At 44.4% G+C, this 27,906-nt stretch overlaps 1 protein-coding gene across 1 annotated transcript in view; it reads right to left on the bottom strand.

Moving 5' to 3' along the window:
* mxt (Eukaryotic translation initiation factor mextil) overlaps nt 1–27,906 on the bottom strand; it is a 247,711-nt gene that overhangs the window by 30,501 nt on the left and 189,304 nt on the right. The window contains exons 12-13 of the mRNA XM_045749450.2: nt 20,653–20,750; nt 5,369–5,568 (exon numbers count right to left, since the gene is read on the bottom strand). Of these exons, the coding sequence (XP_045605406.2) occupies nt 5,369–5,568; nt 20,653–20,750 (298 nt within the window). The remainder of the gene's footprint in view (nt 1–5,368; nt 5,569–20,652; nt 20,751–27,906) is intronic.

A 27,906-nucleotide genomic window follows, 5' to 3' on the forward strand; every position in this document is an offset into this window, starting at 1 on the left:
AAGGTATGTTTTTTTTCCAGCAGTCCTTCCTTTTCTTTGTTTCTTCGTGGGTGTACTGCGCTCTTCTTGTTGTGGTCTTGTCCTTCTCTCATGGTGGTTCAGGGCCATCCTCTGGCCGCATACCGTTGCCCTGTCTCGTGCGGTACTGGCGGAGCCGCTTCGGGTTGCTCCGGTTTTGTCATTCCTTCTGCACCGTTCACTCATTGTCTCGGGCATTGTTCACCTCCGGCTTGCTCTTGCTCCACCTGAGCTGTCCTGCTTTTGGGCAGGGTGCTCTTTTCTCTTCCTTTCGGTTTGTTGGGGCCCCTTCGGTTCCGGTTTTTGCCAGTGGTCTCTATTTCTTAGGGTTCTGTTCGTTTGCGGCCATCTCTTCTTTTCTAGTGGGGTTGAGACGGCTCTTTTCCGGAGGGGTCCCTGGGGTTGTTGCTGCTTGTTGCTGATTGGCCAGGGTGCTTCTTTTTGTGTCCGGTTGCGGCTTTCCCACGTTCTTTACACGGCGCCACGGCCTCTGTGGCCGGGGCTACGCTTTGGGTTGATCCAGTTTCCCTTCTTCCCTGTTCTCAGGTTCAGGTCTCAAGTTGTTCGCTGGGTCATTCTGTCTAGCCGGCCTGCGGTCTCTCCCTGTGCCCTTGACATTTGTAGGCTTGCTGTGCTTGCTGCCATCTTGGGTGGCATGACATGGGCTGCCTTTCGGGCATAGGTTTGTTTTGGCAGTCATGCTGGGTCCTGGCTGCATGCTCCCTCATGTATGTTCCTGGGCCAAGTCGAGCCTGTGTCGCCTTGGGTCGGCTGTTGCAGTCTGTTATCTCGACTTCGTGTTGTGGTGTGGTGTGCGCGTTGACCACCTCCCGGTTGCGTCCCTCTGTTTTTGTCTTTGAAGTAGCTCCAGGGAGCCATAAGGGCTCCCCCCAGAAAACCAGCGTTGAATGTAATGAAACGCCATTTTCTGGGCGAGTCCTGGAGGCTCCCCGGCAACCCTCCCTCCCTCCGGTCGGCGTTTTTTTCGTGTTTTTGATAGCCAGTCTTGGAACTGGGGTGTGGATCGCCGGCGCAGGGTCTGGGGCTCCCCCTTCCCCCCTCCCGGGGATAGGGGAGCTGCGCAGACGTGTAATTACCTAAGTAATTACCTAAGTGTAGTTACAGGATGAGAGCTACGCTCGTGGTGTCCCGTCTCCCCAGCACTCTTTGTCATATAATGCTTTGAAACCACTGACGGTTTTGGCCTCCACCACCTTCTCACTTAACTTGTTCCAACCGTCTACCGCTCTGTTTACAAAAGTGAATTTTCGTATATTTCTCTGGCAGCTTTGTTTCGTTAGTTTAAATCTATGACCTCTTGTTCTTGAAGTTCCGAGTCTCAGGAACTTCAGTGTGGTGCAGCTCGTGTGACGTCATGTTTGTTTGCTCGTTTTTCTTTTGGGGAATACTATCCATTCGTTGGCGATTTTTGTTGTTTTAACCAGAATAGGGGTTTGTTTTGTGGCGCTTACCTTTCTGGGTGCCTGTCCCAGTCAATGGCAGATACAGAATGCTCCAAATCACATGTGCATTTCTATGGGCCTTTGGTCCTCATGCCTCTGTGAGGGGGCCCAGGTTCTGGCTCGTAGTCCCCTGTAGGCCTAGAACTCCACCCACATTGACTGATGCAAAATAGTTAGGGTATCCATATCAGCCTGGATAGCTCCGGGGAGGCCTCCGGGACTCATCCATAAAATGGCGTTTCACTACATTCAACGCTGTTTTTTTTTTAATTTAAATAGGCTTCCTTTATCCACTTTATCAATTCCCCTCAATTTCTTGTATGTAGTTATCATATCCCCTGTTGTTTCTCTCCTCTAAGGTTGTGAGGGGGAGTTCTGTCAACCTGTCCTCACAAATGAGGCCTCCCAATTTTAGTATGTATTGTACTACTCTAGTAGCAAGCCTTTCAACTTTCTGTTTATGCTTCACAAGGTGTGGGGGAGGGGGATGGGGGGGGGGGAGAGAAATCATGAAACAAAGGCAGTATGCAGGGAGAGCTCTTGTACTCCACCCCAAGGTGCAAGCTTTTCCAAGACTTTGCCTTCTTTAGTCTCTTTGTTGATCAATTTGTCAGCAGTTTACCTGCCATGTTGTGGGGAAAGAGGTTCTGTTGGGAACTACTAAAAGAGTAACTAAAATATTTCAAGATTTCTTTCTAGTGTATTAATTTGCTGCATATTTTTTATTTTATTTTAAAATATAGGGCTACTAAATTTAATATATATTAATGTTATTAAAATAAATGTTATTATTATTATTATTAATATATATACCATTAACAAATTATTTAAATCATAAAGGCATGCAATATTTGCATAACATTCGTAATTTATTTGTATAAAACATTTGTGTCATCAGACATGATGATGGAAGGGTTATATACAGAGAGGGAAGTACCCCACATCTTCAGGTTACAGCCTCACTCCTGTCCGTGCTACTTGGAACTTTTGTTCCGAGTAGCTAAATCTTAAACAACAACAACAACAACAACCCATTTTCTGAGGGGAGCCCCTAAGGCTCCCTGGACCTTATCGGGCTAATGTATGTTATATTAGACCGGGACATTAGCTATGGAGTTCAGACCTACCAGGGACCATGAGCCAGAACCTGGCCCCTTCAGAGAGGTTTCAGAGATCAATGGCCCTGGAAAATTCCTCTGTGATTGGGTGTTTTCCTTATCTGCCATCGACTGGAGTTAGGTACCCAGAAAGGTAGGCGTAACAAAACAAACCCCACATCGTAAGAAACAAGCGAAGGACGTGACGGCTGCTTTCCGGAGGGGTCCTTGGGTTATTAATGCTTGGTTGGTTCGGCCAGGGATGCATCATGTGTTGTGTCCGGTTGCGGCTCTTTGCTGTTACTTGCGTGCCATGGCTGGGGATGTGTTTTGGGTTGTTCCGGGTTTCCTCATTCCCTGTTCCAGGGCTCGGGTCTCCCAGGTCGTCTGCAGGGTTATTAAGACTAGCTAACCCGTGCCGTTTGGACATTTGCAACTTTCGCTGTCGTGTTTGGTAACATTTGGGTTTATTTTGGGCTCGGGGATTTGGAGGTCGCACAGGTTCCAGGCTGCCTGTTATTTTATGAGCGTATATGCTCCTGGGCATTCTTGTTTTGCTTTGGGTCGCAGATTGCAGCCTATTGTCTCGACTTCGCGTTGCAGAGTTTGAGCGACCGCCTCCCGGATCAGCCCTTTCTTTTCCTTCTCTTTGGGTATGAAGTTACAGGGAGCTGTAGGGGCTCCCCTCAGAAAATCAGCATTGAATGTAATGAAAAGCCATTTTCTGGGTGAGCCCCGGAGGCTCCCTGGCAACCCTCCCTCCCACCGGTCGGCGTTTTTTCGCATTTGTTGAAGCTTAGCTTCCGAACTGGAATGCTATGCAGCCGGCGCGGTGAGGTCCAGCCCTCCACCTCCCCCTCTTGGGGAGGGGAGGGCTGCGCGGACGACCGGCGCAGCAGTAGTGTATTACGTTTGCTCATTTCCTTGGGATTGTAGGGAGTTCTACCTCTCTGTTCAGATTTTGTTGTTAGTTTCTTACCATGTGGGATTTGTTTTGTTATGCCTACCTTTCTGGGTGCCTAACCCCAGTCAATGGCAGATAAGGAAAACCGCCAACCACAGGGGGGTTTTCCAGGGCCATTGCTCCCTGAAACTTCCCTGAAGGGGGCCAAGTTTTGGCTCATGGTCCCTGGTAGGTCTGAACTCCATTGATAATGTCCCAGTCTAATATAACATACATTAGCCCGATAAGCTCCAGGGAACCTCCGGGGCTCACCCCGTAAGTGGCGCTTCATTACATTCAACGCTGGTTTTTTGGTGTATATACCCTGAGAGCTTACTGTAGTGCTAGACTATGCTCACAACTGAAGTATACTTGCTGGTTGGTCAGAGCTGGTGTGGTGGACTTAAAACCCTACTCTGGTTGGTAGGCTTTAATGTAAGAGAGAGGCTCTTGTGAAGGGAGAAATAGCAGTGTTACAGTTAGAATAATTGATCTATTATACTTCTCTATTCTATGAGGTAAAAGGAGCATAATTGGCAAGGCTCTGAACACAAGAGCCGTGTGTTCAGAGCCTGTTTTCTTCTGCTGCTGAATGAGGCAGCAGAAAAAAAATAATATATAAGTTTGTGTTTGGTGGTTAACAACCAAATATCAGAAATGAGACAGGGGTACCGACAAGATGTCTGCATCCCTATGTACTGCAAGGATTGAACTAGAAGAAAGGGACCTCCCCAGATCTGTGAGCCATGAGCCAAAACAAGAACAAATAAGTCTGTGGAGCCGAGGCACGTGAGAACTGAAACATTTTTTCTGCCAGGAAATAATTCCTAACAGTTAAGATGTACTTTTGGCAACTGCAGATATGCAACATGTCTAGGTCAAATAGGAAGTGAATGTAATATATATAACACATTAGGAAAGGGTTCGGTTCAGGATAATTTGTCAAAACTGATAAATGGCAAGAAAATAAATTATAATTTGATTAAGTTACCAGTGCCCAGTCAGAATAATAGCTTTCATATCAGTTATAAGAGATGTAGACAGCAAAATGAGAGCTGTTGGAGAAATGACACGACAAATGTCAAGAGTGCAAAGTGGAGTAGATGACAAGTGTATGTGAACATCCTAATTAAAGAACTAACATCTTTACTACAAAAATTTTGTTTGTCCTATTGATTCACCATAATAGCATATCATAAGTAGTGAATAACAAGAACATACAAGAATGGCCAATTTCCTCATAATGTAAACAATCACTAACATACTACATATGATTCAGACCTCAGCTAAATTAAAATACAATACATTAAAATTGATCTCTTGACCAAAATTATCAATAGATCAAGATTATCTGAATTTTGCACCATGCATCAAAGATTAACACTGAAGTGTTACATTAGGAATAACAAATTATGTTAATAAGTTTGTTCTGCACTGTTGATGGTTGTCCTCTTCCACTTAGCACTCTCTCTAATGAATACTTTTCTCTATATAATAATAATAATAATAATAATAATAATAATAATAATAATAATAATAATAATGTTAATTCAGGTAAAAGTACATACATTCAAAATGAGTTACAAACAGAATGTTGGATTTCTAGAGAGAGCTACAGTACACACTATGCCTAAAGTCACTAATACGCACAGTGTTTCCGGCAAGATGTGGGAAAAACACTTAGACTAAAACTGAAATCCTGCCAGTTTAAATGCACTTTTAGATGCACACTTGCAAATTATGCAAATGTTTGCAAGTACTGGTTAATTAACTTTAAAATGAAACTAAATATTGTAAGTTGATTAGTAAGATTAGGATTAGTTGGCATCAAGCTAGCAGCACTGCACCTTCTTGAGTACAACAGGTGTCTGTTGCACCACTTGGGACCAGTTGACAGGGGTGAGGCGGCTTAAGGGAGAAGCAGCACATTGGACAAGGAAGTCTCGAGTGTAGCAGCGACGAGCAGGAACAGCAGGAACAGGGTCCAACACAGCCTCAAGTGTGGGGCAAGTGGTACCAGGAGTGGAGGGCTCTGCATCATCCCCATCTGAGGAAGAGCCACGGCTGTCATAAGCTACGGTTATTGAATTGGCCCAATCTATATTTTATTCTCAGTGATTTCTCAAAAGGTAAAATAATTTCCACAGGTATCACGAGTGAGGACGACTTTAAAATGTAAGAGATTATATACAGTATTATTATATACAGTATATAACAAAATTATATACAGTAATATATGCAGTATTGTGATTTTACTACTTATCGAGACTGATTTTTTGTATTCACACATAAAAATTATTATGCCTTTCCTAATTGTTTTCACCAGATTTATATTTTGTTAAAGCTAAAGAAATTTAAGGAATTTGTTTTTTACTATTAAATTTTGTACAGGAAGGTCAACAAATACAGTACCATAATATTACAATATAATTTAAGAATTTAATTTGTTACTTTAGCACTTCATTTACTCTGTCGGCATAGAATCTCCTATTGCATGATAATTTGTGTAACAAAGAATTAACATCTTTGTCATTCTAAGCTTACAATCTTTAATTTCCTCATATAAAAATAAGCTGATTAGAAGATTTGAGAATTCGCAAATTTTCACATCATTTACAGTACTACAAGATTAATACTATCGCTAAACATACGCTTTCAAAATACGTTTCATGAGTGCTAATGTACTAGCCCTTTTTCCTTGCACTGAAATTCTGCCCAATTACTGTAAACAGTAATTGGCTTAACTGCTTCTAAAGCTATCTTCAAAATTAGGCAACTCCTCGTTTGTTATTTCCAGGACCATGTTTTAAGGTGCCCTATGTCCCTCCACTCCAGGTTACTGAAATACACTACTACAATCTATGAGGGGAAACTACACAATATTAACTAAAGTAAATATGTCTTGTTAGTGAAGGACCAAAAACTAAACTGTTAATATAAAAACAATGATGTTAATTGCAGGCGTCAAATTCTAATCACAAGATTAATAATTAAAAGTAATTCATATACAATACAGTATATAATACTATATATTTCACATACACAGTGAGAAGCTGATCTAGAAAGAATTATAAAATGGAAGCTCAGATGCTGTGTAATAATCTTTATTGTGAGTGTTTGGTATATCACTAGCAACAACTAAAGTACAGTGGTACCTCGCATAACGATTGCCCCAAAAGACGAATATTTTGGGTAACGAACGGCCTGATCGGCGTCAAATCGTCCCGTATGACGAACGCTGGTTTGAGTAACGTCAACACCACATGGTGGGGTCGCGCTGCTTCTTGCACATTCTTAGACACCTCCGACAATGCACATAAATTATGTTGTTCTTGTTTAAAGATGCTAATGATGCTGGGATATAAAAGGGTGACTGCTGAGATGTTGCAAAGCATTGACGTTTTTGTAGGAAAAAAGAAATGAAATGTCTGATATACAACAAATGTCAAAAAAGTTCGTTTGGTGTTCGGCAGGTAGGCTGCTCCATTATAACAATCTATCTTTGTTTCAAATGTGTTCCATTTGTTTTTTATTTGTCATTTACGTCTCAATAATGGAGAAGCCTACCTTACACACACTGAATAAACCATTATGACATTTTCCTTTCTTCAAATGTGTTCAATATTTATTTTTCATTTGTCTTATAGCAAAAGGTTCGTTCGGTGGTCGGCAGGTAGGCTGCTCCATGTTTCTTACATACAAAAAACGTAAATAATAAAAAAAATGAAGAATTTTGAAAACCAGTACAAATGTCAAAAAGGTTCGTTCGGTGGTCTACAGGTCGGCTGCTCCATGTTTCTTAAAAAAAAAAAAAAAAAAAAAAAAAAAAATAAAAACTGTGGAAACAATTTGAAAAATGGACAAATGTCATAAAGGTTCGTTCAGTGTTTGTCGGGTAGGCTGCTCCATTATTGAGATGTAAGTGACAAATACAAAACAAATGGAACACATTTGAAACAAAGAAAGATTGTCATAATGGATCAGCCTACCCAACAAACACTGAACGAACCTTTTGCTATAACGAATATGAAAGACAAGGGCTGCTGGCTGGGTTAGTAGTGCGTGAGCAACCATTTGTGGCACACGTGCCTCTGGCTCTCATACACCTGTCCCACACAGTGTTGAAAGACTGCGCTCAGTCGGTGCAATTCAGACCCTATTGTTTGAAGAACATAAGGGTCATACATTGGTGAAGCTAGGAGCAATAAGGGCTTAACACAACGGTCGGATGCCAGTGATACAGCACCTATGAGGATGATACAGCGAGTGTATCCAGTTGTAGCTCTGAGCCCCACCCTTGCCATCTCTAATGTATATAGATGATACATAGATGAATCGTTTTCTGTGTTCAGTGATGATGCATCTGATACAAGTAGCATAGATGAACAGTGTTAGCGGCTTCTATGGTGGTGGTGTTCATTGATATTTTCAAGAATACCTGAATCTTTTCCTGACTGATGGACTCTCTTTGAGGCTAGCTGAATCTCTTCCTGACTGATGGACACTCTTTGAGGCTAGCTGAATCTCTTCCTGTGTGGGACCTTACAAAGCGATCTTTTCAAGACTACCTTACAAATTGAGCTTTTCCTATAATTGTTTCAATACTACTTTATGCTTTACAAGCTTGGCTACATACCACCTACAAGTACTAAAGCCAAGGGTGCACGCGAGTGCGTTATTTGCAAGCACACAGAACGATGAAACAGGAAACGAAAATCTATCTGTAGCTGGTGCAAGGAGAGCAAAGTCACGCTGTGTACCATGGACTACTTCGTTGACTATTATGCACCTCCAAAGTACTGAGTGTGTAATACAGTATGTTACTGTGTAAATAGTGTGTGAAACTGTACATATTGTAACTTTAGTGAATTTTTACCACGTAATATTGTGACAATAAACATTTATTGTGGACACATTACTGACACGTGCATCACAGTTTCATGGAAAATTATGAACATTCTACTGTATACATATTGTAAAGGTCACAAATATGCATCATATACGATAAAAGAAACAAATAAAACCGCATTGGAAATGCATAGAAAAAATATTTGAAAATTTATTTGTGGCAACACGCGGTGCTTGAATGGCTTGCGCGACCGTGTCTGGGAGCTTCACACACGGGCGACCAGCCCCTGATGACGTCACAGCGCACCTTGTCCACGCCCTCACAGCCGAAGTAAGTGGAATTTGGTAATTATTTTTACATAGACATGTTCAGGGACGGTAATTTATCATTTTACAAAGAAAAATTATATTTTGGGGAACATTTGATGTCATGCACACTGGAGAAATTTCACAATAAACACAGTGCATCACACTGGTTACATGGGGGACACTCGTTTTGTATGACGTCCGTTTCACATGACGAACATGGAACGGATTAAATTCGTTATGCAAGGTACCACTGTATATTCAAATTAGGCATAAAAGAACATTAATAATGCTTGCACAATATACTCTCACAACACTGATAATACACAAATTATTCTGCTCTACATATGATTTAATTATATTCCAGATCCAGACTATGTAGGGAGGAGCTCTCTAGATGCAACACCTGGCAGACAGGCCTATTAGGCTAGTTAATGTTTTATCATCATTTTACTCCCATTTCTTACTTTCATGGGGTGGGCAGGCATCAGCCCAGGCCTAATTTAAAAAATAAGAATAAGGAAATATAAATATATGCCCCCAGCCACTCACCACACTTTATCTCTCACACTACATACCACTACTTCAATATTACACACAACTAGCACTCTCAAACTTGTAATAAAGTCACGGTAGTATTCTACTACATCTCATAACCAGGTATAGTGCATTTCAGCTAATACATATCACAAAAAATTTAACATCTGCTGACCGATTCCATCTTGCTTTATTTCCTTACGAAATGCTGTGTGCTATTCAAACTCATTCCTGCTCTTCACACACATTACTTATGGATGTCCATCATCCACTTTTGTATTCACTTGAATACATTCTCAACTACCCACTCATCAGTACCTTTATTATGACCAAATATACTAAAACTTTCATTAACCTTAAGATGAAGTGATTTTTGTTTTCCACATTTTTCCATATTTTCATTTTCCCTAACTATTTATGCTCCTAACACCACAAATTTACCTTAAGAATGATTTTTACAGTCTCTAACACACACTCTTCCCATGTTCATACCACCCTCTTGCCACACGTGCACACAGGGTCGGCACTGCCACTCCATGCACCCCATTATGCATGGGCTTAATGAAACCCATGCTTTTATTAAGGCAGCCCTGCGGCCTCTCTTCATAACTTGGACGTTTCATACCTCCACCCAGTTTCCTGACTTCCTCTACTTTCAGCATCCCATGAACAAAATCCTCTTTGTTAGGTACAGTGCCCAGTTCCTTAAACTGACAGACTACAGTAATTCTTGGACTTCTTCTTTTATCTCTAGTTGATGCATCAAGCTTCCTTATCTCTCCAATATGTTTGCTTTTCTTCACTCTACTCCTCAATAGTCTTTCACATTATTCCACAAAATTTTAAACAAACCTACATGTGTCCTTTTCATTATCTGCTCTGGTATATTGTATTATTTGCAAACATCCAATTTTAAAACTTGTATTTACGAATAGGAGAGTTAGGAGCATAGGGAGAAGTCATAGGAATAGCAGCAGCAGTAGATGGAGTTACTATATTATCCTATTTAATGGCTTCATGAAGGAAAAAGTGCACATTGCTGAACCAACATTACTGATGATGGATGAATGTTGCTCAGAATATGCCCCATTATAGAATAAATATTTTACCATATTAACATGACCAAGCAGGAATAAGAATAAATAAAAGAAAAAGCAATACAGTGGCACCTCCATTTACGAATTTAATCTGTTCCCAGAGACGGGCCGTAACTCGAAAATTCGTAACTTGAAACAGATTTTCCCATAAGAAATAATGTAAATTGAATTCATTCATTCCACACTCCCAAAAATATTAACTTCAAAATATATTGCATACATAATACACACACACATATTTTGTACTACAGTATGTACAAGTTATACCTTACCTTTACTGATGACTGTTGTTCGTGTATGGAAGATGGGGAGAAGGGGGGGGAGGAGAGGTGTTACTGTTTGGAAGGGGAGTTCCCTTCCATTATAACATCAGGCAGTGATGACTTCTCTGGGGTACACTCTCCTACATTTTGCCTGCATACCACTAGGACCTGCTTGTGGCTCACTGCTTGTTTGTCTTACTAAGAATCTGTCTAAAGACACTTGTTTTCCCTACATTTTAACACTTGTCTGTAGTGAGACATCACATTGTCATTTAAAAGGTCAATGCAACATCCTGCTACAGCTTTATCTGGGTGAGTTTTTTCAACAAAACTTTGCAGTTCTTCCCATACTTCACACATTTTCTTAATGAGGAACAGACATCCTCTACTGCCTCTACTCAACTATTTTTTTAGGTTGAACCTTACCACTGACTTTCTTGGGACCCATGGTGGGATATATAATAATTACTTTTATGTTCAAAAAACAAAAACCAGCATTGAATGTAATGAAACACCATTTTCTGGGTGAGCCCCAGAGGCTCCCTGGAGCTTATCGGGCTAATGAATGTTATGTTTGACCGGGACATTAGCTATGGAGTTCAGACCTACTAGGGATCAGCTTCAGAACCTGGCCCCTTCAGAGAGGTTTCAGGGAGCAATGGCTCTGGAAAACCCCATTGTGGTTGAGGTTTTCTTTATCTGCCATCGACCGGGGTTAGGCACCCAGAAAGGTAGGCATAACAAAATGAACCCCACATGGTAGGAAACTAAACAAAAACCGAACAGAGAGGTAGAAACTCCCTACAATCCCAAGGAAACAAACAAACAAGCAATTATCACAATTTACTGCCACGCTGGTCGTCCGCGCAGCCCTTCTCTCCCCGAGAGGGGGAGGGGGGTCCCAGAACCTCACCGCGCCGGCTGCCTTTAGTTCAGAAACTAGCCTTCAACCAACGCGATAAAAAACCCGCCGACCGGATGGGAGGGAGGGTAGCCAGGGAGCCTCCGAGGCTCACCCAGAAAATGGTATTTCATTACATTCAACGCTGGTTTTCTGTGGGGAGCCCCTACGACTCCCTGGAGCTACATACCCAAAGAGAAGGAAAATAGGGACTTACCCAGGAGGCGGCGGCCACAAACTCCTCAACGCGAAGTCGAGACAACTGGCTGCAACCTGCGACCCAAAGCAACACAAGAATGCCGAGGAGCAGGTACGTTCACCAAATAATGGGCGGCCAGAACCCTGTTCGACTTCCAAAATCCACGCGCCCGAATATGAGCCCAAGACATGTTACCAAACATGGCAGCCAAAGCTGCAAACTTCCGAACGACATGGGCGCGAGGATAGACCGCAGGCTGGCTAGACTTAATAACCCTGCGGAAAACCTGGGAGACCCGAGCCCTGGAACAGGGAACGAGGGAAACCGGATCAACCCAAAGCGCATCCCTAGCCACCCCAGCTGAAGCACACAGGTAACGGCGAAGAGCTGCAACCAGACACAACACATGATGGATCCCCGGCCGAACCAACCAAGCATCAATGACCCACGGACCCCTCCGGAAAGCAGCCGTCTCGTTCTTCGCCAGAAAAGATCGAGAAAGCTGCAAACGGACAAACCTACCCCCAGGACCAAAGGAGCAGAAACTCCTGTGCCGGAGGAGAGCATGAAGCTCCCCTACCCGGCCCCCAGAGGCCAATGCCAACAAAAACAAAGCCTTGGAAAAACAATCTGGAACCGAAAAGGCAACCACAAACAGAGGAGAGGAAAGATAGGAGAGCACCCTGTCCAAGGACCAGGACGGCACAGGAGGCGCATGAGCAGGCCGGAGGTGAAACATAGCACGAGAAAGCTTACGGAACGGGGCAGATGTGATGTCCACCCCGAACGCTAGCTTGAGCGGCTCCGCCAGCGCCGCACGATGCGAAACGACAGTATCAGGCATCAAATGACGGTCCTGAACGGGGCAGATGTGACATCCACCCCGAACGCTAGCTTGAGCGGCTCCGCCAGCGCCGCACGATGCGAGACGACAGTATTAGGCATCAAATGATGGTCCTGAAAAAGCCAAGAAAGAAAGGACAAGACAACCCGAACCGAAAGAAAAGACAACCTAAGAAGAGCCAGAAAATGGCAATAAGAACGCCAGGAAACTTCATACTGTTGCCGAGACGAAGCTCTCAGGTGGGACACCATCAACGAAGCCACCTGATCACCACAGAAATGGTGATACACCCGCGTCAAAAAGACCAGACGCGAAGAGCAAAGGAGAAGGTCGAACCAGCCCCGTATCGAACCGGGCCAACCTGCTGAAAGAGGCAGAGCCGCGGGAAATGCCCCGGGTTCGGACACCAAGCCAATAGGGCCGGAAACCAAGGCTGGGCCAGCCACCAAGAGGCCACAAGGACTATTCTCCCTGGAAAGGTATCCAACCGAACCAGAACCCGAAGCAAAAGCTGGACCAGGGGGAATGAGGTACAGGTAACCCCACCGCGACCAGTCCTGCCGAAAGGCATCCACCACCAACGCTTCGCAGTCGGGGAAGGGTGTCACATAGATTGGGAGACGCAGAGACCACCCCGACGCGAAGAAGTCCATGTCTGGAAGACCGTATGTCTGGCAGATCCAACGAAACGAGTCGTCGTTGAACCGTCCATTCCGTGGGCAGGGGAATGAAACGAGACACACCGTCCGCCAGAACATTGGACACTCCCCGGACATGAACCGCACAGAGAGCCAAACCCTGAGAATCCAGCAGATGAACCACTCGAAGGGACCAACTCCAAAGAGCCAAGGACCGAAAGAACCCCTGAGGTTCAGGCAATGAACCACTGGAGAACAGTCCGAATGGAGGCGAATGGTCGATCCCCAAGCGAACCCTCCGAAACACGAACCAGACTGACGCGAACTCCCAAACTGTGCTGTAAGCCCAACAGAAGGACGGACCCCACCGTCCCTGGCTGGCCTGGATGAGCACTGGTCACAAAGCCCCAGCCGAGAGACGACGCGTCCGTGAACACATCGAGCGAAGGCTCGGGAAGGCGCCAAGGCACTGAATCCCGAAAAACCTCAGTGGAAGCCGGTGACGCAGCAACCCACACAAGGCCCCCAGAGGACAAACCCAACGATCGCGAGAGAGGCGGAAGGGACGTTTCCGAAGGAACCAAAACAGTCGCCGAAGCCAAACCCGACCAGGCGGGTAGACAAGCATGGCGAAGTTCAGACTCCCACACAACCGCTCGAGCAACCGCCGAGTGACCTGGGACTGCCTCAGAAACAGCCGATGGTGGGCCCGCAGCCGCAGCATCACCTCTGGAGGGAGAGACAAGGAAGGGGTCCGAGAATCCCAAACAAGACCCAGCCAGTTCCGAACCTGGGATGGAACCAAATGGGACTTCCTCCAGTTCACCAGGAACCCGAACCTGGTGAGCTGGGAAAGAACCATATCCCTGGCGAGCAAACAAGCTGACTGACTGGGAGCCCACACCAGCCAGTCGTCGAGGTAGGCCAAAACCCGAATCCCTAGAAGACGCAGACGGGTCACCACAACCCGGGTCAGACGCGTGAAAATGCGAGTTGCCAGATTCAAACCAAAAGGTAGGCAGCGAAAGCGGTAAGCGTGACGCCCCATCACGAAACCTAACCAGTCCCTGAACCCCGGATTAATAGGAACGTGTCAATAGGTGTCCTTGAGGTCCAGGGACACCATCCAGGCACCCGGCTCCAACAGAAGCTGGACCTGAGGCAGAGTAGTAATCTGAAAGGAAGGGCAAGGAATCCCAGGGTTCAGACGGGACAAGTCCAGAATGAACCTCAGATCCGCACAGTCCCGTTTCGGCACTGGAAGCAGACAGGAAACCCATCTAAGGGACGGAGTCGTTTCGACCACGCCCAAGCGCACCCACTCCAAGACGACTTGACGAAGCGCAGGAGAATAAACCTGCCCTGTTAGCCCCGAACTCCCCAAAGGAGGACGAGTCACCCAACACCACCGCAGACCGGATGACATGACCGAAAATGCCCACAAATCGTGGGACCAAGCGTGGGCAAACAGAGTGAGTCTCCCCCCCCATCGCCCCTTTAACGGGGCGAACCGCGAAAGGGCCAACGCCCCTTACGAGAACCTAAATGTCGAAAAGGACGATCACCGCGCCGACCAGACGACGCTGGCCCCGAAGGGAACATCGGCTCAGAAATTGGCACCAATGGCCCACCTCGACCAGCGGAACCTGGAACCCTGGCACGACCCCTCCAAAACTGCTGAGAACGACCGCCTCGGAGAATCAGCAAGTGCGCCATAGGACGACAACTAGAGGAAGCCGCTTTCAGAAACTGAGACACCTCAGTCTCTGAAAGCGGCTTCAACAGCAACTAAACAGCGGCTTCAACAGAAAGTCTCTCAACAGCAACGAACAAAACAGAGACGAGAACCTAAGAGCCAGGGCCCAAGCGGATTCCAAAGAGAGGACAAGCACAGCCTGACGACACGCGAGGCAAGAAGCAAAAAACAGACACCGCTTCCTTCAGGATGGGAGCAAAGAGCTTCAACAGTGCAGCCAATGCCCCAGCTGCCGAAGTCAGCGCCCCAGACGAATGCCCTTCACTCAACGCTCCCACATCCTCCTCAAGCCAGGTAGAAGACAACTCGAGAAGGGAAAAGAAACGTAACACCGAAGCCAAATGCCCACGGGCGCACAAATTCTCCGCAACCAACGAAGCCGAAAGAAGAGGAACCTGCACGTGAAGCTGGAAAAGGCCAACATCCCAAGAAAGCACGGGAGCAAACAAACACGCATTAAGGTGCTCAAACTTGCCCCCCAGGTAAACCTGCATAAAAGTAGAAATTTCCCGCCAATCAAGCATTCGGGTCCGTCAGAACCCATGCCACGCCTCCAACGAAAAGAAAGGGCAGTCTGCCAGCCAGGAAGACTCCAGAACCTCCAAACGCACCCAAAAACGGGAAGAAGAACCAAACTCAAAAGAGGACGGATCCATCGCAGAGGCATAACTCGGGTCTCACAAGAGACATGCAGCAAGAGCTTTCCGAGCCATCTTTGCCGAGATACGGGAAGTAGAAAACCTCTGGATAGACAAAGCCGAGGTACCCAAAGGAGCCCTGAACCGAACCCCGGGGAAGAGCCGAACCCAAATCAAACTCATACAGGGAAGGGGAGTAAGAAAACCCCTCCCCCTGCAACAATAAGCCCAACGAGGAAGGCAAAAGCACCTAAGCGGGGTCAAAGGGGGCCCAAGGCCCCCAAGTTGACTCCTCCCCAGCCCCAGAATCCCCCACGTCGGGACCCAGGGCAGAGCCGTCCTCCAAACCCTCTACCCCTGAAGAAAAGGCAGAGTCCAGGGGAAAGGCAGACAAGAAGAGGGTCTGCTGGTGGGACCCAGACGCCTTGGCAGGAGGAACCGGCTCAAATGCCTCCGTCCCCAACCCGGATGGGGCAGCCCCTAAGGCAGCCAGAGTCTCATTACCAACTAAACCTTGTGCGAGGCCGAAACCCTCAGAGGTTTTGGAGCCAGACACAGGGAAAAAGGTGCAGGGATAACCACAGGGAAAGGACCAGGGAGCGCGGAAGAAGCCAAAGCCAAAGCGTCTAACGCCCGCAGGTCCGGGACACTAAAACCAAAATGGGGCAGCCTCTGGGCATCCGGGTGAGACACCAACCTAGCGCGTTGCAGTAACCTAAACCTAACATGCAACGCTGATGCTGCTTGTACCCCTAACAGGAACACCCTCAGAGTAAAACTGGGGCACAAGCAGAGAACACGACTCGCAAGACTCCGGGTCAAAGGTGTCATTGACCCAACAGGCAGCATGACGGAGGCAAAACAGGTGACAGTCACCCTGAGACAAGGGCATATAGCAACCTTCAAACCCGCACAAGGCAGACTGGAACTTGGGAGATGCATCCATGGGTCTACCGAGCCACGACAGGGGTTTCCAGGACCCGTAGGGTAACAACTACGGGAAGCCCGGGAAGATGTTGCTAACCGGTTAACTCTTAACATGCTCGGGGTTTAATATCCTGTCATCCCCACAGGCGCATGTCATTTTGAAAAAAAAAATATATATTTTTTCTTCCTAACCTGTTAATTTGTGTTCACTGATCACGGGAAAAATAATAAAAAAATCGTAAGTGGCATATATTGCCCGCTATAGGGCAGGGAAGTCTGGCAAATTATAGGCGCTGACTCAGCATGCGTCCCAGGCGATCTGTTGCTCGCCAGCTGTCAGGCCGGAGTTGCCACAAAGAGATAATTACCTAATTATTTCAATGTCTCTGATTTTTCATAGTTTATTTGTACAAGTATGGTGAATAAAACAGGTAGATATTTATATATAATGTGTGTATATAGCGTAATAACACCACACAGTATTGTTGGAGGAGAAATATTAGTGCGTCTGGCCTTGAGGGCGGCAGCTGACTGTGTGAGGTCCCACGGCTTTGTGTCTTTACTCACCATACAAGCTTAGATGTACAGTTATGGTGAACAAAACATGTAGATACTTATATATAACGTCTGTATATAGTGAATTATAGAAAAAACAGTATTGTGGGAGGAGAATGTGGGTGAGTCAGATGACTGGAGGGAGGGCGGGAGTGGCTGGCTGGTACACGGCGGTCACTCCTCATTACTTTTTGACTCATAATAGCTACTTAGTGGTTCATTATAGTGAACAAAACATGCAGATACTTATATATAACCTGTGCTTATAGTGTAATAACCGACAAAGTATTTGTTCACTGATTGATGAATATATAAATATATCAAACTACACACTATTGAATAATATTACAGCAAAAAAACTGGTATGGTGCCCAAAGACCATCGTGGTAACCAGTAAACAACACTGTCATCTGCACAGTGGCGTCGTGCAGACGACGCCACCGCCCTCACCAAAATGGCGGCTCCAAACCTTCTCTTGCAGTTTATACCGTCTATACACACATTATATATAAGTATCTACATTTGTGTTCACCATAGCGAACCACTAAGCTGGTATGCTGAGTGCAGTCAATAAAAGGTGGCCACACAGTCAGAAGACATCGCCACCACCCTCCCTCCCACAGCATTACTCCTCCCTCCATGGCGCACAGCACTAAATATTACCACAATCCTGCTATTATCAGAACCCTGGTCAGTTTTATCACAGTCAGGGGTCTTCTGTAATAATATCATCGCTACATAATAGCATGAACTATTTTGAATACTATCTGAATATTTTGGCATTTTTAGGCGATGCTGTGGTCACAAGCTGAACAGCAGTGCTGTTAGCTCATGCTGCGTGCGTCAGGCTTGGTTGCTCACTCAATACTGAGGCCAATAACACCCGGGAGTTTGGCCCACGATTTTTTTTTAAAATGGCGTCTGTTTACAAGAGCCCTGATGAAGGTGTGGTGAACCCCGTGTATCCGCGGGCTGTTTAAATCTTGCGTAGTACTCCAACACGTCATATGACGTGATGCGCACTTTAAGGGTTAAGAAACCCAAACGATACAAGGGGTAGATGATAACACTGAAACCCCTGTGAAGTGTACAAGCACGGGGGCCTAGCAGAGGGCCACCAAAACAATATCAGGGGAACTATAGACCCACGAGGCAGAACCTCCACCAGGCAAACAAAAACAAAACAAAAGAAAAACCCTGCAAAAGTACACTGTTCCCAGAGGCAACAGGAACCGGTCGCCGCTTAGGTGGCAGGGCGCGCAACACCTTGACGCCCTAACCAGCACAATACAACTCCCTACCCAAGGCCAAACAAGGGCCCCAAGCCCCAGCTGGCCCCAAGGGTGAGGCAAATGTTGAGCAGCAAGAACCCCTATGGGCGCGGTTCCCGAACACCCCAGGGAAGTTAACCCTGACATGCAGGGGCAGTACTCAGAGGGCGCCTAGGGAAGGAAGCCCCTAAGCGCATGCAGCACCAGCATTGATGAGGTACTCCTGGCCACCGCACACCACACAAAGACAGCAGAGAATGCCACACAAGGAAATTACCGCCCAGGAATTTGAGGCCAGAGAAGCGTCTATCTTGGATGACACTTTAGTTCGTAAGCTAGTGTAATTACACTTAGGTAATTACACTAGCTTACGAACTAAAGGCAGCCGGCGCAGCGAGGTCCGGGGACCCCCCTTCCCTTCTTGAGGAGGGGAGGGCCGCACGGACGACCAGTGCGGCAGTAAATTGTGATAATTGCTTGTTTGATTGTTTCCTTGGGATTATAGGGAGTTTCTACCTCTCTGTTCAGTTTTTGTATAGTTTCTTACCATGTGGGGTTTGTTTTGTTATGCCTGCCTTCTGGGTGCCTAACCCCAGTCGATGGCAGATAAGGAAAACCCCCAACCACAATGGGGTTTTCCAGGGCCATTGCTCCCTGAAACCTCTCTGAAGAGGCCAGGTTCTGGCACAGGTCCCTGGTAGGTCTGAACTCCATAGCAAATGTCCCGGTCTAACATAACATACATTAGCCCGATAAGCTCCAGGGAGCCGTAGGGGCTCCCTACAGAAAAGCACAAAAACAATGAAATTCTTTACAAAGAATTCAAGCGCAATCACCACTAAGCAGGCGGCTCTAGTAAACTGAGGCGGGGTCGCCCATGCCACCAGGAACCACGCACTCAGTGGATCCATATGTGTATCATCATATAAACAAATCCACAAGGGCCTTGATGAGGGGTTCAAACTTATACACAGGATGTTCCCAGATGCGCCTTGTGGATTTGTTCATTTGATATATCATGCTATTGTGATTTCTGTGTGTATCACCAAAGTCAGAAGTCGATGCAAAGATCGTAAGTTGAGTTGAATTTTCTGACGAAATTGGGGTCATAACTCAAAAAATTCGTAAGTTGAGGTTCCACTGTATTAGAGCAGCAGCAAATAGCAATTGTTATATTTAGTACAGTAGAACCTCAAGTGATGACCGCCTCAAATGGAGACCATTTTGGGTAACAAACGCCCTGATCGTCGACAATTCGTCTCGTTAGGCGACCGCTCATTTGAGTAACGTGAACACCACATGGTGGGGCCTGGGGCTGCTTCTCGCACATTTTCGGACGCCTCCGACGATGCAAAAAAATGATTTTTCTTTGTGTACAGATGCTATTGATGCTGGGATGTTGCAAAGCATTGACTTTTTGTAGAAAAACGAAATGAACTTTTTTAAAGAAAGAACAAATGTCAAAAAGATTCATTTGGTGTTTGTTAGGTAGGCTGCTCCATGTTTCTTATAAATTAAAAAAAAAAAAAAATGAAGAATTTTGAAAAACAGAACAAATGTCAAAAAGGTTCATGAACCTTTATGGCATTTGTCCATTTTTCAAATTGTTTCAACTGTTTTTTTTTTCTTTTTTTTTTCTTTTTTATTTAAGAAACATGGAGCAGCCTATCTGCCGAACACCGAACGAACCTTTTTGACAGTTGTTCTGTTTTTCTAAATTCTTAATTTTTTTCATTTTTTTTACCAAACGAACCTTTTACTGTACAAAAAATGAAAAAAAAAATGAACAAATTTGAAGAAAAAAAATGTCATAAGGGTTTGTTCAGTGTATATAAGGTAGGCTGCTCCATTATTTAAAACATCGAATATCATATTGATGTTTTTCGGTGGTAGAACAGAATAATTTGATTTCCATTATTGTCAATGGGGACATTGGTTTTGTATGACATCCATTTCACATGATGAACACAGTGCCGGAACGGATTAAATTCGTTATTCGAGGTTCCACTGTACTGACAATGTGTGAAAGGATGAGGTTAGACTTCATCAAGCACATGCAAGCAAGAAAGTAGATGGTGAAAAAAGATAGACATATGCCTCTATAAGTGACTGATTGTACCCATCTATTGTCTAGACATAGTAATAAATATGATAAATTTGCATCTACACCTAATTTTCTTCTGGTACTTTTAGTTTGCTACTTGTTGAGGTAGTGTTGGGGAGAGGGAGGGGGGGGGGGGGAAGGGTTTACTAATGCAGTACATTTTCTATCATGTAATTGTCCCCAACAAAATGAATTTTGTGTATAGTGTAAGCAAATTAGGTAAAGCTAAGTGAATTGGAACACTCACTGGCACGATCCTCACTTGTCTTCTGGAACAAAGCTCTTCGATTCTTGGAGCTCAGATCACCTTGCTGTCCACTAGATTCGGCAGATTCTATGGCCTCCCTTTTGAAAATACAAAGTGACAATGGTAAATCCGAGGACATGTGCAGTCCCTTAGAATTTGTCTAATATAATCATCACAATTCAAAGTTATCAGCAATACCTTAAAGACTGGAAATGGAGAAAGTATATGGTTGTATACAGTGGTTAATATACAATATTTATATACACTGAGCTGTATACAACTTATAACAATGGTGTTTAATAACACTATGTAGGAAAATAAGAAAAAGGTTTTACAATTTTATGGCTGAGTAACTACCTGTGAAGTTTTTAAAGCATCAAGGCTTCATAACAACCAATTCCTATATTTGATGCTCATTTCTGTATCAAAATTTTATAATCCAAAAATTGAGCATAATACTACTAAATTCCTTATTGAGAGCCATTGACAATATCCTTGCACTCTCTTGCAAGTCCGTATCACAACATTTTCTAGGCACATTTTACTGATAATGACTGATAAGACAGATACAAGACCCATGATACCACCTCTCATGGAACTTTATTCTTAAATACTTATTCCAATATTTAACCATGTTAAATCTCTCAACCCACATACCTTAATCCTGAAATTTTGTGCATGACTGGTGTTATAAATAATACAAAATGCTTGTACATACAATTTATACTGTAATCGTTGCATATATATTTTGTATAAATAAAATTACGAGTACAGTACTGTATTATTATTATTATTTATCCATATTTTATGACATTCTGTTGAACATAACAGATCTCTAAAATTGAGTATACTCTACTATATAGAAACTTTGCAGGGTGTACCTAAGACATTATAAGGTGCCATTCTGTAAACTTTTAACGATTCAACTACATATATAATAACACCCAGTCTCTAAATTTAAAAAAACAGGAAGTTTCTAAGTAGGAAATTATTGCTTTGTATCCAAGTTCAAGTAATTAATTTTAATAACGAGCGTTGAATGTAATGAAATGCTATTTTCTGGGTGAGACCCTGGAGACTCCCCGGACCTTATCCAGGCTGATATGCTAATGTCAGACTTTGGCATCAGTCATGTGCATGGAGTTCTGTGGGCCTACTGGGGACCATAAGCCAGAACCTGGACCCCTCAGAGAGGCATGGGGAGCAATGGCGTAAAGAAACCCCCATGTGGTTGGAAGCATTCTATGTCTGCCATCGACTGGGTCAGGCACCCAGAAAGGTAAGCGTCCTTAAACAAACCCCCTATTCTGGTGAAAATTGCTACCAAAAGCCAAAAAATCAGCGTTGAATGTAATGAAACGCCATTTTCTGGGTGAGCCCCGGAGGCTCCCTGGAGCTTATCGGGCTAATGCATGTTATGTTAGACCGGGACATTAGCTAAGGAGTTCAGACCTACCAGGGACAAGCACCAGAACCTGGCCCCTTCAGAGAGGTTTCAGGGAGCAATGGCCCTGGAAAACCCCATATGGTTGGGGGTTTTCCTTATCTGCCATCGACCGGGGTTAGGCACCCAGAAAGGTAGGCGTAACAAAACAAACCCCACATGGTAAGAAACTAGTAAGAAACTTTTTTTTTTTTTTTTTTTTTTTTTAGTGTCAGAGTGGTAACGGGAAAGCACTGGGAAGTAATGTGGTGACTCCACACACAAGTAACGAGGCTGACCTCCATACAATGTCACATGTAGACATGATAGAGCCCAAGAGGCACAGGAACCTATTCACCTATTTGAATAGAATTCAAAAGGTGACACCCCTAGGGTCAACACTTGCAGCAGAGGAGCTCCAGCATATTTCAACAATCCTAAGTATTGTAGTACAGGTTGATGGTAGTGAGTGGTGTCCCAGAGAACATAAAGGTATAGTGCTCTTGAAAAATAGGTGAGATAACAGGAAAGTGCTAAGGGAAGTGAAAAATCGGATGAGAAAAAGTTGCCCTAGTGTTTACAGTGCAGAGAAGAACATTCAAGATGGCCACTGGCAAGGGGAAAAACAAAACAGAGCTTGATTTTGAGGGATTCAATGAAGAAAGCATTGATATTAGTAGTCTACATAACAAGTTGGTAAATTTAGATACTATAGTGAACTCTCATGTAGAAATAATTAGTAAATTGAAAGAAAGTAATGACCATTTGAATAGCAAAGTTTTATGTCTTGAGGGTTTAGTGAAAGACTTGCGCAAGGATAAGAATCAATTGGAAACAAATTGCAAAGCCATGGAAGAAGAAAATAAACTCTTAAAAATAGCTTTGGAAGAAGTTAAAGTAAATTTAAACATAAATGACTACAATAGGTTAGGCAAGGAAATTCAACAGGAGAAACAGCTTTTGTCAGCACAGATGGTGGAAGTTACACAGGGAATAGAACAGTGCAAGAAAGATATGCAACTCACTTATGCACAAGTGGCCAAGGAGAAGGAAAAAATAGAAGAAGCAGTAAAGGAAGTCAAACACTGCAGCAACCAAGATAAAACAAACATTAGGCTAGAAGTGAGGAAAGAATTGGCATCTAACCTGAAGTTGGTGCAAAACACAGTTGATCGGAGTAAGTCCCTGATCATTTTTGGCTGCAAAGAAAAGGCGATAACATCTAGGTCAGAAAGAGCTGTAGAAGAAGCTAAAGTAGTAGATAAAATTGTTGGCCTCGTGGAAGGTCTTACAAACAGAGAGAATGTGTGCGACTACAGGAGAATAGGCAGGTACGTAAAAGGGAAAGATCGACCTTTGAGGATCACCCTAAACGGTGCCAAACAGATGGAAGAAGTACTAAGGAATGCTAGAAAATTGCAAAGGGATGAGGATGGGAAAGGGTAGTCATTAAGACGAGATCTTTCAAAAGAAGATAGAGAGAACCTGAAACTGAACCTCGCCGAGGCAAAACATTTAAATGAGAGCAGGAATGAAGAAGAAATAAATTCTTTTTTCTACAAAGTGATAGGGGTAGGCAAACCAGTAAAGTGGTACATAAAGGCAAACCAACAAAATCAATAGAGAGGGGGAGTGAAGAATAAGGAGAGGGGGAACAAGTTCCTGAAGATTGCATACACCAACATAGATGGAGTGAGATCGAAGATACTGGAGTTAAGTGATGTAATACAGCTGCAGACACCAGACATTGTTGCACTCACGGAGACAAAACTTGAAGATGTAATTTTAAATGAGGTCATATTCCCGAGGGGCTACTCAATTTGGAGACGGGACAGAAAAATTAGGAAAGGCGGTGGCGTTGCTGTGCTGGTAAAAGAACACCTAAAGGTGAAGGAAATAATGACTGCCAATCCACAAGAAGTTGACATAATAGCACTAAAGATCTGCTATGAGGATGATAAACTAATGATGATAAATGCATATAGTCCACCGCCAAGCAGCACATGGTCAAAGGAGGAGCTAGATAGTAAACGTGAAGGTCTTATAACAATAATGAGAGAGATTATAGCGAGAGCGGATAACGATAGATCACGACTGTTGATAGTCGGTGACTTCAACTTGAAATCCATAGACTGGGAAGCATATGAAGCTAAAACAGAAGATTTTTGGACCTGTAAATTTGTAGACCTCATCCTGGAAACATTCTTGTATCAACATGTTAAACAAGCTACGAGGATGAGGGAAGGGGACGTTCCCTCCATGCTAGATTTGATATTTACCAGGAAGGAGGAAGAGATATTTGACATTCAGTACCTTCCTCCCTTGGGTAAAAGTGACCATGTCTTTTTGGGAATAAAGTATGCAATGCGTTATAAGCTGGAAGAAAATAAGGAGGTTGAAGCAGTTGAAAAACCAGACTTCAGGAGAGGACATTATGGTGACCTTAGAAATTTTTTTAGTGAGTATAATTGGACAGACTTGATGCTAGGCAAGGAAGTGAATGAGATGTATGGCAAGTTTTGTGAAATATATGATAAAGGCACAAAAAAATTTATACCAAAACAGAGATGCAGAACTAGGAAACAGGATTGGTTCAATAGAAATTGCGAGAGGGCTAGAGACCGAAAGACACAAAAATGGAATCAATACAGGAAGAGGCCGAACCCCCAAACATACCAGCGATACAAAGATGCGAGAAACAACTACACGGCAGTGAGGAGAGAGGCAGAAAGAAATTTTGAAAAAGGGATTGCGGACAAATGTAAAACAGAACCAGGTCTATTCTATAAATTCATAAACAACAAATTGCAGGTAAAGGATAATATTCAGAGGTTGAAAATGGGAAATAGATTCACGGAAGATGAAAAGGAAATGTGTGAAACACTAAACGAAAAGTTCCAAAGTGTGTTTGTACAAAATGAAATCTTTAGGGAACCAGATACAATAAGAATTCCAGAGAACAACATAGAACACATAGAGGTGTCTAGAGACGAAGTGGAAAAAATGCTCAAGGAGCTCGGTAAGAACAAAGCAGCTGGCCCAGATGGCGTTTCACCATGGGTTCTGAGAGAATGTGCATCTGAGCTCAGCATTCCACTTCACCTGATCTTTCAGGCATCCCTGTGTACAGGAATCGTAGCAGACGGGTGGAAACAGGCTAACATAGTTCCAATCTACAAAAGTGGCAGCAGGGAAGACCCCCTCAATTATAGACCTGTATCATTGACAAGTGTAATAGTGAAAGTATTGGAAAAACTAATCAAAACTAAATGGGTAGAACACCTAGAGAGAAATGATATAATATCAGACAGACAGTATGGTTTTCGATCTGGAAGATCCTGTGTATCGAATTTACTCAGTTTCTATGATCGAGCCACAGAGATATTACAGGAAAGAGATGGTTGGGTTGACTGCATCTATCTGGACCTAAAAAAGGCTTTCGACAGAGTTCCACATAAGAGGTTGTTCTGGAAACTGGAAAATATTGGAGGGGTGACAGGTAAGCTTCTATCATGGATGAAAAATTTTCTGACTGATAGAAAAATGAGGGCAGTAATCAGAGGCAATGTATCAGAATGGAGAAATGTCACAAGTGGAGTACCACAGGGTTCAGTTCTTGCACCAATGATGTTTATTGTGTACATAAATGATCTACCAGTTGGTATACAGAATTATATGAACATGTTTGCTGATGATGCTAAGATAATAGGAAGGATAAGAAATTTAGATGACTGTCATGCCCTTCAAGAAGACCTGGACAAAATAAGTATATGGAGCACCACTTGGCAAATGGAATTTAATGTTAATAAATGTCATGTTATGGAATGTGGAATAGGAGAACATAGACCCCACACAACCTATATATTATGTGAGAAATCTTTAAAGAATTCTGATAAAGAAAGAGATCTAGGAGTGGTTCTAGATAGAAAACTATCACCTGAGGACCACATTAAGAATATTGTGCAAGGAGCCTATGCTATGCTTTCTAACTTCAGAATTGCATTTAAATACATGGATGGCGATATACTAAAGAAATTGTTCATGACTTTTGTTAGGCCAAAGCTAGAATATGCAGCTGTTGTGTGGTGCCCATATCTTAAGAAGCACATCAACAAACTGGAAAAGGTGCAAAGACATGCTACTAAGTGGCTCCCAGAACTGAAGGGCAAGAGCTACGAGGAGAGGTTAGAAGCATTAAATATGCCAAAACTAGAAGACAGAAGAAAAAGAGGTGATATGATCACTACATACAAAATAGTAACAGGAATTGATAAAATCGACAGGGAAGACTTCCTGAGACCTGGAATTTCAAGAACAAGAGGTCATAGATTTAAACTAGCTAAACACAGATGCCGAAGAAATATAAGAAAATTCACCTTCGCAAATAGAGTGGTAGACGGTTGGAACAAGTTAAGTGAGAAGGTGGTGGAGGCCAAGACCGTCAGTAGTTTCAAAGCGTTATATGACAAAGAGTGCTGGGAAGACGGGACACCACGAGTGTAGCTCTCATTCTGTAACTACACTTAGGTTGATACCACCTGTTGATAGACGGTTGAGAGGCAGGACCAAGGAGCCAGAGCTCAACCCCTGCAAGCACAACTAGGTGAGGACATATATTGTAAAAGTACAAGTCGCCGACTAGTGGGCAGAGAGCACTACGCCGGCCAGGCAAAGAAAGCACAAAACTGCATCAAAAGGCCCACCTCGACAGCAAAACCGCAAAGTCCCAGCACAACCACAACATGTGCCAAGACCCAAAAAGATCAGTCTGCAAGCCAGGAAGACCCCGAACCCCAAAAGGCAGAACCGGGTCACACGAGGAAACAAAGTCCCCTGAACCCACAAAAGGGGGCCCAAGAGCGAAAAACGTCGCCCAACAGCAGAAAAACCCCGGAAGGGGCAAAACCGCCCCAGAACTGCTAGCAGGCAACCCCCACAGCCCCGGGAACCAACAACAGAGGCCCCGGGGCAGAGCCGTCCTCCAAGCCCTCCGCCCTTAAAGAAAAGCAAGAGTCCATGGGAAAGGCAACAAGAAAAGGCCGCTGGTAAGACCCAGAAGCCTTGGCAGGAGGCACAGGCTCAAACCTCCGTCCCCAACCCGAACGGGGCAGCCCCCTAAAACCGCCCGAGTCTCTGCCGCAACTAAACCCCGCCCCGACCCCGAAACCCGCAGACGGTCCGGAGCCGGGAACATGGAGGGAAAGGGGCGAGCAGCGCCTAACCAAACGGGGTGGCCACGGGTCATTCGAGTGGGAAACCAACCTAGCATGTTGCAGCAACCTAACCTAGCTTGCAACACGGATGCCGCCTGTACTCTGAACAGTAATAACATCAGGAGAGTACTGGAGAACAAGCAGAGAAACACTCGCAAGACTCCGGGTCAAGGGGTCAGTGACCCAACAGGCAGCATGACGGAGGTAAAAATGGCGACTGTCACCCAGAGACAAGGGAACAGCAACCAACGATCCCGTACAAGACGGGTTGGAACCCGGAAGACACATTCAATGGTCCCCCGAGCCCAGACAGGGGTTTCCAGGGCCCGTAGCGTAACAACTACGGGAAGCCCGGGCAAGGTGTTGCTAACCGGTTAAGAAACCCAAACATAACAAGAGGGTAGATTATAGCACTGAAAACCCCTGAGACGTGTACAATCACGGGGGCCTAGCAGAGGGCCGCCAAACACTACCAGTGGAACTATAACCACCTTAGGCACACCCCCACCAGGCATGAAAAATTAAAAACAAAAGAAAAACCCCGCAAAAGTACACCGTCTCCAGAGGCAACAGAAACCGGCCGCCGCTTAGATGGCAGGCTGCGCAACACCTTGACGC

This window comes from Procambarus clarkii, chromosome 27 (assembly GCF_040958095.1).
Source record: "Procambarus clarkii isolate CNS0578487 chromosome 27, FALCON_Pclarkii_2.0, whole genome shotgun sequence".
NCBI lineage: Eukaryota > Metazoa > Arthropoda > Malacostraca > Decapoda > Cambaridae > Procambarus > Procambarus clarkii.